This window comes from Beta vulgaris, chromosome 7, assembly GCF_026745355.1.
Source record: "Beta vulgaris subsp. vulgaris cultivar EL10 chromosome 7, EL10.2, whole genome shotgun sequence".
Lineage (NCBI taxonomy): Eukaryota > Viridiplantae > Streptophyta > Magnoliopsida > Caryophyllales > Amaranthaceae > Beta > Beta vulgaris.
Window position 1 is genome coordinate 53,446,043 of NC_079208.1, and position 16,350 is coordinate 53,462,392.

Consider the following 16,350-nt stretch of genomic DNA (forward strand, 5'->3'; position numbering starts at 1 on the left):
TATTATTAATATTATATTCTTATTATTCTGTAAATAATATTAAAATACCTTTTTATTAACTTTTTGGTATTTCTTAATTATTACGAATTAATTCTCAAAATACGGAGTATTACAACAGGTATGCAAGGGTCGCACTACCCCAACTATATGTCCCTGCTACGTCGAGATCAGCTAAAAGCGGGAGATAAAGAACCTGGACTGCATCTCCACTCTTGTCGGCAAAAAGAATGGACCCCATCAATGCAAGAATGTAAGCCCGGGCAAATCGCTGGACAGTCACCTCATCAGCATCATTCGGCAACAAGAAAAAATGTTGCCGAAGCCATGTCAATCTCAAAGACGAACCCTGGAGAACTTTGGGCTCGTTCTCCGGTGTGTTGGGCCAAATCCCTAACAACTCGAAAACTAATGCAGCCCAGTTACCTCGCCTCGACCAATAACAGGTGCCCCGTGGACTCTAAGTCCAAGGATAACAGCGACATCCTCCAAAGTAATCGTCGCCTCCCAACAGTCAAATGAAATGTATGGGTCTCCTGCCTCCATCGCTCCACTAATGCCGTCAGAAGTGGTCTATCAATCTCAAACCTCCCCCTACCAAACGATGTATGCCGAGAAAACCAGCCCGCTCGACATACTGAAGAACCCTATCGTGAATCTCCCAGTCAAGATAGAGACTGTGATGATGCAACCGACACGATAGTACCATTTGATTTTGTATTCGAGTGGACCGTGGACGTCCAGCTCCACGTTTTAGCCTCTCATCAGCTATAATTCTCGGACCATCATATGGAGAACAATTATGCATATCAGGCACAGGCTTGAAAAAGGACATATAAGTAGATCGATACGAGCTAGTCAGAAATGAAGCGTCCACAAAACCACTATATGACAAGCTCCGGTGACGACATACCGCAAGGACATGAGAACACGGCAACTTATATATTTTGACTTTCTCACATGTACATGTCTTCTGCATTAAGTTAACCGTGTGTTTCTTTCCACCTTTCCCCGCAATACGGTCTCCACGACCAGTAGTGACCTCAAATAGCCCTCGCTCATAATCAAACACAATCACCTCATGAGCACCTGCCTTCTCCATGTTCTTTTCAATGATGTTAGTCGCCTTCGGGTATAATCATGGCCTTCCTCAAGTCTTTTTCTACCTAATTCTCTCCTTGTAGCAAAATAAGAATTGACACGATAAAATGTCATTCTTACCAAAGCAGTGATCGGTAGACATCTTGCTCCTTTTAGGACACCATTAAACACTTCAGACATGTTGGTGGTTTGCACACCATATCTACACCCACCATCATGATGTAGAGACCATAGATGAAGGGGAATGTCCAACAGATATCTAGCTGCCTCGACATTAATGGAGCCAATTCGATCCATATAGTACAAAAACTTCCTTTTCTGCCTAGCATATGCAGCTTTTCCGAATAGGTTCTTGATGGCAGCATTCTTATACTTCGAATTCAAGTTCGAAGCAAGATGACGCACACAAAAGCGGTGATGTGCATATGGTTCCCCAACCACTACCAGGCTCATTCATAGCTGCAAGGATACCCCTATGACGATCAAAGATGACACACAGATCCTTTCTATCTGTGACGGAACGTCTAATGCAAGCTAAAAACCAAGACCAGTCTTCCGTGCTTTCTTCCTCCACAACAGCAAAGGCAAGTGGGAATAGCTGGAAATTAGCATCTGTTCCCATAGCAATCAATAATTTGCCTTTGTATTTCCCGTACAAGTGAGTACCATCTATAGTGATAAGAGGCCGACAATGACGGAATCCGGAAATGAAGGGTTTAAAGGCCCAGAAGACCCTCCGAAAGATGTGCGTAGTAGGATCTTGTGTTGGGATCGTACTCCAGTAAACGACAGTGCCTCGATTGGACTCTTTCAAGGCTTGCAAGTACCTCGGTAACTCTTGATACGACTTCTCCCAATCACCAAAAATATTGCTGATTGCCTTTTGTTTTGCTAACCAAGCTCTCTTATATGTTATTGAAAATTGATATTGGTTCTTCACAAAAGTAAGGATGGACTGAACTTTGAATGAAGGATCAGTCCTAATGAAATCCTCGATAAGATCAGCAACGAAATCTGATGAAATGAGAGGATGGTCTCCACATGTTATGTCTCCTAAACAATTGCTTGCATGTGGACCAACATATCGTACAATTTTGAATGAGAACGACTTAGTCATGATTGCACGCAACCTCCATGGACAGTGACACACTTCCTTTCTAGCACATTCAATGACATACTTTGTGGGCTCTGATTCTAACACCCGAAACATCTGGTTTCTAGAGATCGACCATGCTTTCACAAAATTCTTTAATTGCTGCAATGAGGCGAACTCTTGTCCTATCTCAAATTCAGAAGCCACAGTTAATGAACTAGTGACATTCAAGTCATCCATGAATCTATTAACCTTTGATCAACTTCGTCAACTCTAAGCCAATCTTGTGAAGGAACACCAGCCTTTATTGCCTTGTCAGCTAATTCTCTTGCATCATCATCCTCATCCCTATCAGAATCCACATGCTCCTCCTCGTTTCCCAAAAAATCAACATCATTTTGATGTAGAGTGTCAAGATGGAATGTGGATGGTATGTGGGGAGACGAAGCAGGAGAAATAAACTCATTCATGTGCTGATTTACATAATGTGGGTCTGACAACATGCTAGTAAATGATTCAAATTGCATATTAGGAGCTGATGTCGGTACCTCCATGCTATCCCTAAAGTCCATTGAAGGTACATAACCCACATTACTTTGCACATTTATCTCTTTGGGAACTTGTTCAATGTACACCTCCATTGCCATGGCTGACGTTTGTGTCACTGAAAGCCACATAGCACTCAGTGACTCGTCATCCTCTAGTGCAATTGGCACATATTTTCCCGGCATCGGATATCTCATAAACAATTTCAGTTCCACATACATACGATCACATCCAACAACGTCATATACCCTATTCAGAATCTCTTGAAACATCATACCGGAATTGATGAACAAAAACTTTTTCCTTCCACCTCTATACACAATATCAACATCATTTTGAGATAATTCACCATTCCAATAAAGGTATAGAGGATATTTAGGTTGTTCCATATTCTACATACAAAAAACATAATGTTTAATTAAGTTATTCTTATTCTACATATTCAAACAATATGAACACTATTTTTCACCTATACTAGTAGTATTAACAACATAAACACAACAATTCATGCAAAATCAACCATCACAAAATGCTCAAATCCATTTTTAACCAACCAACAACTAAATTATACTAATCAAACAACTAAACAAAATGCTAATAACCTTCGAATTATACTAATCACCTTCCAATTATACTAACCTTCCAATTGATACAAAATAAACCATCACAATATCCTAAATTTTTAATCATCAACAACTAAATTATACTAATCAAACTAAATAATTTCCATCTAACAAATATGGCATGCTACACAAATTAAATTAAAAAAAAAAACACAAAATATACTCACAAAGATCGCTGTGGTCGGAAGAGAGAGAGGGAGAAGTGACGGATTGTGAGGTGCCGCTGTCGTCGGAAGAGAGAGAGCAAGAAGTGACGGACTCCGGTCGCCGGCGGTGATGATCTAATGCAGCGTCGTCGGAAGAGAGAGAGAGGGAGAAGTGATTGTGAGAGAAAAAAAATTTCGAGCTTCTGTAGATTGGGAAATTGGGGGATTTAGGTCTGAATTGGGGATTTTTATAAACCGCTAATCGGAGTAGTGGTTTTCTTTAATGAACCGCTACTCAGAGTAGCGGTTTACAACGGGTCCAAAATCTTGTAAACCGCTACCCAGAGTAGCGGTTCATTAAACAAAACCGCTACTCGGAGTAGCGGTTGATTTTAAATATAACCGCTACTCTGAGTAGCGGTTTTTATGCATTAACCGCTACTCAGAGTAGCGGTTTTACTGCAGTTTTAAAAAAAAAAAAAAATTTCGCGTGCCGTCCTACGTGGACGGTACGCAGGGAAATAAAATTTTTTGTCACACATTTTGGGAATTAATCCCCTTATATATATATATATATATATATATATATAGAAGTGAGTTCATATGAGAATGCATTCTTATATGAAAAATGAGAATGAATTTTACACGCTATAACTCTTATGAATAAGTGATGTAACTCTAATAAAAAAGTGATGTAACTCCAAAAACAATATATTTGAAAAAAAAAATCAAAAAAAATAATTTTTTTTGAATTCAAATTTTTTTTATAGGGGTATAACTCTAATGAATAAGTGTTGTAACTCTAAACTAATCCTGTGGTTGAGATTCATTCTCATTTCTCATGTAAGGAGCATTCTCATGTGATATATATATATATATATATATATTATATATATATATATATATATATATATTATATATATATATATTCCAAACTTAATTTGACTATGAGCGGTTGTCAATGCACAATTTTAGCCCTTAAATATCTTTTATTACATATTAATATAAATTAAAACGATTGACTATTAATAAAGTACTTATCGAGACGAATCAAATAAGTCTCATATAACCATATTTTGGTTTATTATTTTGAGGAAAACAGAATATGAAGGTAGAATTTATTTAAAGGTTTATATATATATTTATATATATATATATATATATATATATATATATAATATATATATATATATATATATATATATATATAATATATATATATATATATATATATATATATATATATAATATATAATATATATATATATATATATATATATATATATATAACCCTTCTAATTAACCTTAACAAAATAGCCCAAAAACAAGGCCCAAAACAGAAAAACAAAAAGCAAACTCTAAGTAATTTTTATTGTGACTCTAAGTCAATGTTATTTTGATGATGATAAATACTTTGTGCTATTAACATGTATGTATGTAACAGTGATCTAAGAAAGCTATCAAGATTGGAAGTTCATGAAAGATTGAAGACTTTGAAGAAATAAATATTCAAGATTTTGTTACATGTTTAGTTACTACGAAAATGTAGTACATTAGAACTTTGTGATATATTGTGTGTCAAGTATAGAAATGTGAAATTAGGATGATTATTATCTTCTTAGAGTTAAGGATATAAATAATCATGTTGATTTTATATGTCTATCTTAAAAGGAAGTTGTAATTCGAAATTTAGGATTTTCAAAGAAAACAGTTTTGATAAAGTCATGGTAAAAAAACCGATTTATAAAAGGATTTTTATAAAAATCGAATTTAAATAGTTTTATGAAAAAACGGATTTAATAAAAAAAAATCGAGTTTAAATAGTTTTTATGAAAATAAGATTTTCGAAAATAGTTTTAGGAAAAAGAATTTCGAAATAATAAAGGAGTGTGAGATAAAAAGGAAATCAAATTGGTTATCAAGGTTATGGATAAACATTGATTTAAAGAAAACTTATCTTTTTAGAAACAAAGATAAAGATGAAAAGGATAAGGTTTGTTTTCTAAAAAGAAAAGGTTTTATCCCTTAATCTTAGGAGAAAAAGTTAAATCTCTTCATAAGAAGGATTTTCGGTTAGTCCATGAGATATATAAGGTTTAAGATTTAGTTTTATAACTCACATTTTCAGAGAGAAAAATCGGAGATTTCAAGAGCTGATCAAAACAGTTTCCTAAGGCACAAAGTATAACACTGTTCTAGTCAGATTGAGTAACTATTCGAAGTTTGTAATTGTCCTCTAATTTGCTTGAATAAGAAGCACGCTTTTGAGGATATTTTCTTTTTGTAATTTCATTATTATAGAGAGTTGTAACACTTAGAGTTAAGTGATGGGGAGAACTATTAAGATTAGTAATGGGGGAATCTTATTGTATCAAGAGTTTGATATTTTAGGGTTCAAGTAATAAAGAGAGTTTGGTTTGTGTGGACGTAGATCTCAGAGGTGAGATTGAACCATGTTATATCTTGTGTTTGATCGTTGATTTCATATTGTACTGTTAAGTTTTAGTTTTTGCAAAAGTACAAATCAGAGAATTACGAGCAAATAGCACAGTGCTAGGCACAATGCCATAACCAAGTTTTTGCGAAAATCAATCAAATTTAGTCACTAAATTCAACCCTCCTCCCCCCTCCCCCCCTTGAGTGTCACCTTGTGTTCCAACATTTTTGTTACGTTCGGTCAACAAAACTCCCGCACGTTGTTCGAAGCGCCAGATTACATATCCATGGCATTCTCTAACATCTTCAAAAACTCCAGACCTATCTACAATAAATTGTCCATATTAAAACCCGAGACATTACTCGAGACAAGTCAGACAACCTAGTTAGCATATCATGACGTGTACTCAATGAAGGACCCTGGAATCTCGCTTTTGTTCTCAACTTCATAAGGAACTCCATGAAATCCAAACTAAACCTTTCAATTATTCATAAAAGAAGGGAAGCAAATTTTATCGCAGACTCACTAGTAAAACAAGGTCTCTCTAAAATGAATTCATAGCTTGGTTATAACTCATATAGTTGTGTTTTGTTGCTTGTTCACTTGGACATTGTGTTCTGTAAAATTTTATTAGAGATTGATTGCTTCCTCCTTTCAAAGTGTGCGTGGCACTATAAAAGTTTCCTTCTTTAATGAAGGAATACCTCGTTTTGAGCTGAGGCTTTCTTTTTCTAAATAATTTAATGAAATGAAAGTTCATTAATTATAAAAAAGAAGTGAAAGGGTAATCGATATATTTAAGTGGTTTGTGCTTATCATAAACATGCAGCAACACATAGGTTGATTAAAGGGTCAAGTACTCAAGTGTCAACGTGTGTTTACTGATTAGGGAGTAATTCTGTCTCTCTTTTTCTTATGAGGGTATATACTGTTCACTATATTTTTCGACATGAACTTGTCATAACTGGTAAAAGGTGAATACTGATAGACAGTGCATACTTATTAAAAAAAGCACGTAGAATTAAGTTAGGTGTCTTTGTTGGACATAGAAAAGTTTTTTTTGTTTGCCGTACTATCCTCCAGCAATTTGTTAATCGTTGACTGAAGATAACAAAACTATTATACTATAGGAGAAAAAAACCGGCGAAGATTCATGAAGATATTAGAAAATTCTACTCTTCTGCACTTCTGTTTATCAATAAGGACAAAAAAAAAGGTTATCTTGGATTAGTTGTTCATGACGACACCTGAAAAAGAGTGAGGGATTCGATTGCAATTTGCAAGAATACGTCATATACTTAGTTGATTATAATTAAGAGGACAAGAGATTATAATAAACAAAGTTGGTGCTCATTACATCATGATCCTGTGGAGGAAACAACAACTGCAAGAAAAAAAAAATGTTGACCATGTAGACAAGATAAGTGGGAAATTTTAAGGACAGTAATTGCAAAAATAGAAGTGGGAGTTGGGGTGTCCTATGTTTTAATTACATTATTTATTATTACCATGTGTGTTCCCTTAAATTTTAGGATTAATGAATGGGAAACCAAAAAACATATACTTCCTCCGTTTCACAATATAAAGCACGCACGATATTCGAGGTTGAACTTTAACCGTTAATTACTCTCAATTTATGTTGATAGAAAATTTTAAAAAATAATACCATTAATTGTAGTATTTTTCAAGACGAATTCAACGGTATAATTTTTATTAATTGTATTTGAGAGATATTTATGGTCAAAGCAAATTTTTGTAAAACATGAATGCCTTATATTTTGAAGCAGAGGGAGTACCATATTTAGAAAAATATATTTTTGTAACCTTTACCTATACTATATAACAATATACTCCCTCTGTTTCCTAAAGATCTTCCCACTTACTGTTCCTACATATACCAATGAAAATCAAGTTGTGTGGGGCATGGTGTGAGTAAAGTTGGAGAGAGAAAAGGGTTAAGATAAATAAACAAATAAAAAAGGGTTAAAGTAGGAGAGAGAAAGGGAGTAAAATTGAATTAATAATGTAATGGTGGACCATATGATAGTGACATGAAAGGGTAAATAGGGAAATTTGTTTTGCCAAATAAGGAATAAAGCAAAAAAGGGAAGATCTTTTGAAAACACCCTTAAACGGAAAGAGGGAAGATCTTTAAGAAACGGATGGAGTGCTATATACTTAGCATAACTTTTTTTCAAAGTTAATAAGAAATCCTCTGATCTACCCTTACAAAGGAAGATGAGTTAATTCAAAAAATAACCCAAAATCAGAAACTATAAATTCGATGAAAAGGAGAAAGTTGAAAAGAAGAAGCCGCCGCAAAAGTAACTCGTCCGCCAAAATATCGAGGCGTTTGGAAATTCCGTTGCAACCTATGGCTAGGTGAAATCCTCAGGCGTCTGACCATACATTGGGATGTCTAATATTTTCGCCCAAGCATAGCAGGTCGAAGCTTCAAAAGCCCTGACTTACGTATTGTTTGGAATCTTGGATTTCTGCCTAGCCATAGGTTCGGGCGCCAGCCATGAAGACGCCTGAGGTATTTTTAAAAAGATTACCTTTTTGGCGAGATTCTGATGCAGTGTTCAAGATTTCGACCTCCACGAACTATGTTTTGGCCAAAGGTGCAACTTTCCAACATGGGCAGAAAGAAAATATGTTGGGTGTCTACAGTAGTGGTGGGAAGAAAGAATGAAAGGGAAGATGGGTATGAGGTTAAGCATCATAAGGGAACGAAGAAAAGATAGGGAAAGGGAATGGATGGGGAGTATGAGAAGTGGCGGAGCCATGGTTTTATACTTGGGGGTAAACAATGACGAATCCGGGATTATATTTGACGCACATGGATTTGAAGTCGTTTGGAAAAAATCGAGATAAATGATTTAAAAACCTCAATATAAAACAATTGTGTAATTCTTGTTAATCATTGAAAAATATTGATGTACAACAGACAATTAAAATTATACCGAAACTTTTGAAAAAAAATTCTTCCACAAAAATGTAGAGAATAGAGCATATGTGAAATTAATAAAAAAAAAGCTAACCATCTTGAATCTTGAGCGGATGTTGTCATCAAAATACAGAAAAAGAAAAGGCAAAACAAAGGAAAAAGAAAAAAAGAGCCGAAATGTTGTTCACAAGAATTGAATATGCAACATTAAGGATGAAAGCTTCACACAACCCAATAAAAACACCAAGCCAAATAACTTTTATTGAAATAACTAGTTTTTGACTCAGGCCATACGCCCCGAATTATGTACCGACGTGTATTTGAATTTTGAAGTCTTCAAAAAATAGAAATATACTTCTTCCGTTCTTTTTCTATTGCAACCATGAGAATTTTAAACTATTCATTCACCACCCTTTCACTATCTCTTGTGATTTTTATGTAAGGAAAAATATAATCATGTGGCATCTTGTTAGATTATTCGTCTCAATTTATACTTTCAAAATATCTAATTTGTATATTTTTTAAATAACTAATTAAAGATGTTAATAGTTAAAGTTGTGCATTGGCAAGCGTGAAAAATCTATTGTTGCAATAGAAAAAGAAAGGAGGTAGTACGTCTTTAAATGAGTTTTTCTCATCACAAAGACCAACATGAGCATTCTAGTGTAGTTGGTTAGTGCATAGCATATCGAATGATAGGTCATGGGTTCGAATCTTGAAACACACATTTATATTGTTTAATGCCTCATCTGATTGTTTGGAGGAGAATACATGTGGCAGCATGGTATTTATTTGTCTTGGGTTATTTATATATATATATAATATATATATATATAAAAAAATATATATATATATATATATATATATATATATATATATATATATATATATATATATATATATATATATATATATATATATATATATATATATAATGTGTGTGTGTGTGAGAGAGAGGGGGGGGTGCGGATAGTTAGTTTATAAGGTGTTATGCTCCATAACACTGTGCAAGAGTTGCGATAGTATTGCATGCATCGCGCGATCTAAGCGATGGGCGCACAAGCTTTACTATAAGCACACGATGGTGCGTTTGGCTCAAATTAACTTTTTACATGAAAAACTTTAATTTTTTTTTTTAAATTTGGAAGTGCATGCGTATCCCGTATCCCCATGCCTAGATATGATGGATCACAATCTGTCTCAGACCCGTCAAGACCTATCCCATTTATAAGGGTATGGGTCCAGATTGTCTCGATCCCTATGAGTAGGCGTGTGCAGTTTTGGACTGGGATAGAATTCTGAACGGAACTGGACTGGTCCGGTCTCTAGATCATGAAAACTTGGGATTCAATTTCTGGTATGGTTCGATCAAAACTCGAAATTTTCTGGTCCGGACCGGAATTCTTTTTTTTTTTGTAAAGTTAGGTTTGAAGGTTAAAAAAAAGTTTAAAACTTAAAAAAAGTTAGAAAGTTAAAGCATCATCTTTATTGCCTTTAAGATTATTACTTTAAAAATTATTAGTTTTTAATTTATCGAAATAATAAATATGTTTAAACCTAAGCAAAAAAACCTTTTTTTAATTAAAAAACAAATTTTGGTCTAATTGGTCCAAAATTGAACAGATCGAAAAAAAATTCAGATTCCGATCCACCGGAATATACTTGGACCTTGGAGCCCTTACCTTCCAGAAAGCGTGCCTTGGGGAGCCCTTACCTTCCAAAATTCAGATCACATGAGAATGCTCCTTACATGAGAAATGAGAATGAATCTCAACCACACAAATGGATTAGAGTTACAACACTTGTTCATTAGAGTTATACCCCTGAAAAAAATTCAAGCCAAAAAAAAAAAAATTTTCGAAATATTTTTTCTAGTTTTTGTTTTTTTGGAGTTACATCACTTTTTTATTAGAGTTATAGCATTTAAAATTCATTATCATTTCTCATGTAAGTATGCATTCTCATATGAACTCACTTCTATATATATATATATATATATATATATAATATATATATATATATATATAATATATATATATATATATATATATATAATATCGGGTTTGACTCGTTAGTGTTATGACTCTACTTAAGACTTGTAAGTTGTAACATTTTAAGATATTATTAATTATTTTTTGAAACTTTTTTAGATATTGCTTTATTCATGGATGCAAAACCTATATATTAGGACGAAGCAATTTACATAGATTCAAAAATGTGATGAAAACTAAGAACTAAGAATGACTCATTTAGGACCCAGTAGACCCATTTCATTTGAATTTGGGTCTGAAAATTCTAGACCCAACGGGTCTGAAGCGGATCTGGATCTGTAAAAAAAAAACTGTACAGTTAAGTTTCTAGACTTTAGTGGTAAAGGTTAGAGTATTTTTTGGGGATTGGACCTTCGTAAATCATTTCGTTTATGTGGATTTTGATTTGCGTTTTCGTGCGGATGTTCCATAGTGATTGGGTCCAAATCATACTTATAGAGAAGGATTTCTACATGTGGACCTGGGCATGGTAGAAGATTGGTGTGTGGGTCTTGTGTATGGCTTCAAATTGGGGTTTATATTGTAGTATATGGACAATACTCAAACACTTTTTTATTTGATAGAACAACAAACACAGTTTTAGCATCTCAAGAAATGACCAGCTCAATCTAATATGGTCAAGCAATCCCAAGGGCCAAGCCCATTTATGAACGGGTCATTAGAACTATAGCTCTTGTTCTTGTAGCTTATAATCTAAACTCAAAGATGAGAAGTCAAAAAATTTGACGTTGTTCATATTACTACATATTATCATGTTTAATTTTGTTGGTTTTATCGTATATGATAATATATCAACTTTTCTTATAAATTTACTTGTATAGAATTAAGATTCAAAAAAATTTATTGAATTAAGAGCTCGAATTGTTCACGAACAGGCTTGATTCTTTATCTAGTTTTTACATGTTTCCTTGTTTTTCCTTTCATGATATTTTAGATTTATAGATTTTTCTTTTTTGACAATGAAACTATTAACTCATTGTTGTTTAATATCTAGGGTAATATATTTATGTATTTATAAATATATTAATAATCTATGTAAAAGGATAATCGAGCCTGTTCACGAGCTTCAGAGCCAAGCCTTGCCTAACTCAGCTCGGCTCGTTAAAGTCTTGAGCCGAGTATAAATCCAAGCTAAGCCACCACGAGTCGAGTTTTGACCGAGCCGATCCGGAACCATTAATGAACATACCAAGCTCATTATCACCCCTAGATACAACCATTGTGAAATGAAGGAACACGATGCATATAGAAGGATATAGGCCCTATTCTCTTTTCCAGACCAACAAAATTATCTCACACAATATTAAGAAAAGGATTAACACAAATGAAGAGCACAACACTACAACTTCATACACATAACAAATGCACAACTTCATACACACAACACAACAAGTTTAGATTAGGTCTTCCAAAGCATATGTACGGTTCATCTCCTAGATGGCTTACTGGCTATACTTAACATATTGCTCACCAGAGACCAATTATTGAAAACAGGGGTTTCTTAGGATGCTAATTGTTTCCTCTGTGACAATCTAGCTAGGTGAAAGTCATTCTTACAACGACGGAGCAACGGATGCTGTTATTGGATAATATAATATGTAAAGGGATAATATTATATTGTAAAGGGTAGAATGGTACTTTACTAGTCATAGATCTGTAATGTCAACATTATACATATAATATTATCCAATAGCTGTGTCTGAATTAAGGAGTGGCTAGGTATTTTAGATGTAGTCCATTGGATTGATTAATTGAGGAATATATCACATAGAAAAATATCAAGACAATTTTCACCACTTTTCGGATATTTTTCGTGGCTCGAAATTAGTCAAAAATTTTGGCCTAGGGTGGAATTAGTGTAGTTTGCAACAGAAAAAATTAGCTAGCAATCAATTAACATCAAAAGAAGAAAAAGACATTAACAAAAATTGAAATAGAAAAGCCCAAAACTATTGTTTCCAAATCTTTTAGGTAGCTGATATTTCGTTTTAGACATAGGCATATAGCCATATAACAACGATCGACTTTCGAAAATTTCGTCAGTTTGGTAAATGACCAAATTGTATGGTGAAGTTGACACTAAATAATTTCTACAATCTATACCTGCATTATTCAAGGACTATAAACAATGAATCCAAAAATTATTTCGACTTATTATGTTCCATGATTGTATGGTATCAATCATTCTTTGTACGTCACGCTACAAATAAAATCCAACCCCCTAATTCCAAAAGGATTGGCTCAAAAATGGAGGAATGGAAAATGGTCATTCTTTCGTAATTGAAAACTTTAAATTTGTCGCCATTCAAAACACGTAAATTTAATACTCCCTCCGTTTTTTTAGATGTAACATTGGACTTTTCAGATTTGCCGAGACACAACTTTGACCGATAATATCTCCAATTGTATAAAAGTAAAAATTATAAAAAAATATATATTTGGAAAGTGTATACCGTGACGAATCAAACAAGATCCCACATGACTATATTTTTTCTTATGTATAAATAACAATTAGTGGTCAAGTGTATTGGATGAATAGTGCCCAAAGTCAATATGTTACATCTAAAAAAAACGGAGGGAGTATATCTTTGTACTTCTGTTATATATATTTGTAATTACATATCAATGCAAAAAAAAAAAAAAATTCTTAGAACTTTATAAATTTTGTACGTGGTAATATATGGGATGATGGTAACAAATTTATATATCGATTTGTATATGTCAATATCCGATCCATGAGAAGGAACTTAGTACCTATGATCAATGTTATCACAGATCGGGATCCTACTTTGGATTGTAAGAGTTGGTAAGATCGAATTGTAGGAATAAGATCCTACAATATAGGGTAAATTAGTAATAATTATGCTATAATGTAGTCAAAAGACTCATGTTAAAACTTTACACACATTAATAATAATGATGTTTTTCGTTCCCAAATGGTGATATTAGCCAAATACTCTAAGATTAAAGTAACATGCGACTAAAAGCTAATACAAGAAATATACTATTTGAAACTATTTTGTGAAATTTTGTGATAGAATCGGATCATAGGATCATAGGATTGTACGTGTTATGATCCTACCATGTAAATTTTGGTAGTTGGGTAGGATCGAAAGATCCTATTAAATTAAGTTTCTATGTAGGATCAGAATTAGAAAGTGTCCTTTCGGATCGTAAAATCATAAGATCGTAAGATCCGGATTGGGATTTTAACAACAATGCCTATGATCATAAACTACCATATAATATCATCTGGAAAGTGTTAATATAATGTGGAGATATTGAGGATTTAAGGTCCATGATTGATGTCCAACACATGTAACTGCTTCATTCTTCCAAATTGGGTGAACTTCTTGGTCATAACAAAACATAGTTATATATAGTTTATGTTATATCTTACTCCCTTAATTCCTATATGTTCTTCTTACTTTAAGGGGTCGTTTGGTTCATTATTTTTGGGTTTCAAGAAACGGAATCAATTACCGATTCCCTTTTTTCTTGTTTGGTTCAACCCCACATCAATCTCTTACCATTACTTGATGGTAATGGATTTCCCCAATTTGTTACCTTCCCCTCCCCATCAAGTAACAAAATCCATTACTTAAAGGTAATGGTTACCCTTTAATTCCATTACTTAGCTTGAATCAAACACTTAATAAAGATAACCAATTTTGTTACCATTTCCCTCCTCTATTTATATCCATTCCCTTTCTATTTCATATATTGAACCAAACGACCCCTAAGTGTTTTTCTCTCTCTCTCAAAAAGATTTTAAGTAGAAATAACAAATAGGAATGCAGTGAGTACTTGAATAATACTATCTAGTTCCTTGCTAGATAATTCAAATAGGCCATAACAAACACTTTTATAATGTAGCTAAGAAATTACTCCATGTCTCACATAGAGCCTTAGCTTCAAGGAGCAACAATGGCGATATATATCTCACATATCACTATCTCAATCTCATATTATTTCTTACATGTATCAATAAAAATTTTAAGAGAAGATACATATATTTAGAGATGAAGAAACATTATTATCTTGGAAATTTGCATAAGCTATTATCTTCTTTGGATTCAAAATCATTATCGTCTACCAAACGAGTTGATGTCAATGCTAGCTAATTATGTTAAGATACAGGATTTGTCTGGTGTTATTAGCTAGGGGTTGCCTAACTAATGTACTATAAGATACTAAGCATAATCAGGGCCGTCTTGAAGATTTTGGGGCCCGGTTCTAACATAAAAATTGGGCCCCTAAATTCATAGAAAATAAAGATGGAAGGTTAGAGTTCTAAAGATGAAAAGTTGAAAATCTAAAGATAAATCATTGACAAATTTATTAAGGGTGGGAAACAAGAGTGATTTCTTCAAATATGAAGTGTAATTTTTCAAAATAATATATTTTGGGACCTTTATAATTTTGGGGGCCCTGTGCTGTTGGGCTCCTTGCACACCCTCATCTACCCCTCTGAGCATAATATAAGTATGGTCTATGTAAGTAAGCAATATTAGTAATTAGTAGCTCTTCTAGCTAGGACATGAGACATATAGAGGCTGAGGACCACCCTCATTACTCTTCTCAAGTTGAACTGACGAAAAGGAAAGCTGCACATATACATTATTGGATACGCTATAACTCGATCTTAAAGACGGAGGTTAGAACAAATTTGGATTTTGGGTAGATGGGGGTCCTGCAGATGGTGGTCGGTTGAAAGCCTACTAAATAAGTCTATCACCTATCGAACTCATTAGTCATTATGTATTTGGCCTGTTTAACTAGTTATTAGGGCAACACTGTACTCTTAATGTAGGTTTTTTGGAGGAGAAGGTCTCAAGATCAAATTGAAATTCCTTTCATTGTAATAAATCTATGAACTTCTTCAAACCTTGAAATTGGATTTATACTAGATATGATCAAATAACGAGTCAGGTCACCTTCAAAAAAAAATTGCCCACATGTCGGGCTAAACCGATTTTAGGGTAATTTTTGTGTTTAAAGCTTGCTTTTTTGGAACAAAATCAGGCCGGGCAAAGATTTAAAATAAAAAGTTGTTTTGCGCTTGGTCAAAACCCTTTGCAAACAAAAAAACGGGCCGAGCTCGAAAAATCTGCCCAAGTCTGGACATTTTTCAAGTCGGGTCGTGCTCACTTTGATCATCTCTAGAATGAGTACGTACTGGTGATCAATTTTAAACCTCGTCACTAAAAACTAGAATGAGTACGTTTATCATATAAATACAACTATACAAGTGTTGATATAATATGATATCGTATCCTATTGACTATGATATGATAATCTCGTTGGACTCTTAAATTTGAAATCTCTAAGTTCAATAATCTCGAAAATTATGAACATTATTATATTGTTTGAATCCTATAATTTTAAATATACTTTTGATGTTTT

At 33.7% G+C, this 16,350-nt stretch overlaps 1 protein-coding gene across 1 annotated transcript; it reads right to left on the bottom strand.

Annotated features, from left to right (window-relative positions):
- Positions 1-559: 559 nt before the first annotated feature.
- Positions 560-1,099, bottom strand: LOC130589571 (uncharacterized). Its single transcript, XM_057390872.1, has one exon. The coding sequence runs from the start codon at positions 1,097-1,099 to the stop codon at positions 560-562; it is 540 nt and encodes a 179-aa protein (XP_057246855.1).
- Between the last annotated feature and the right edge of the window lie 15,251 nt (positions 1,100-16,350).

Excerpts from the sequence above, each read along its gene's own strand:
- LOC130589571 (XM_057390872.1), bottom strand. The coding sequence starts at position 1,099 with ATGGAGAAGGCAGGTGCTCATGAGGTGATTGTGTTTGATTATGAGCGA.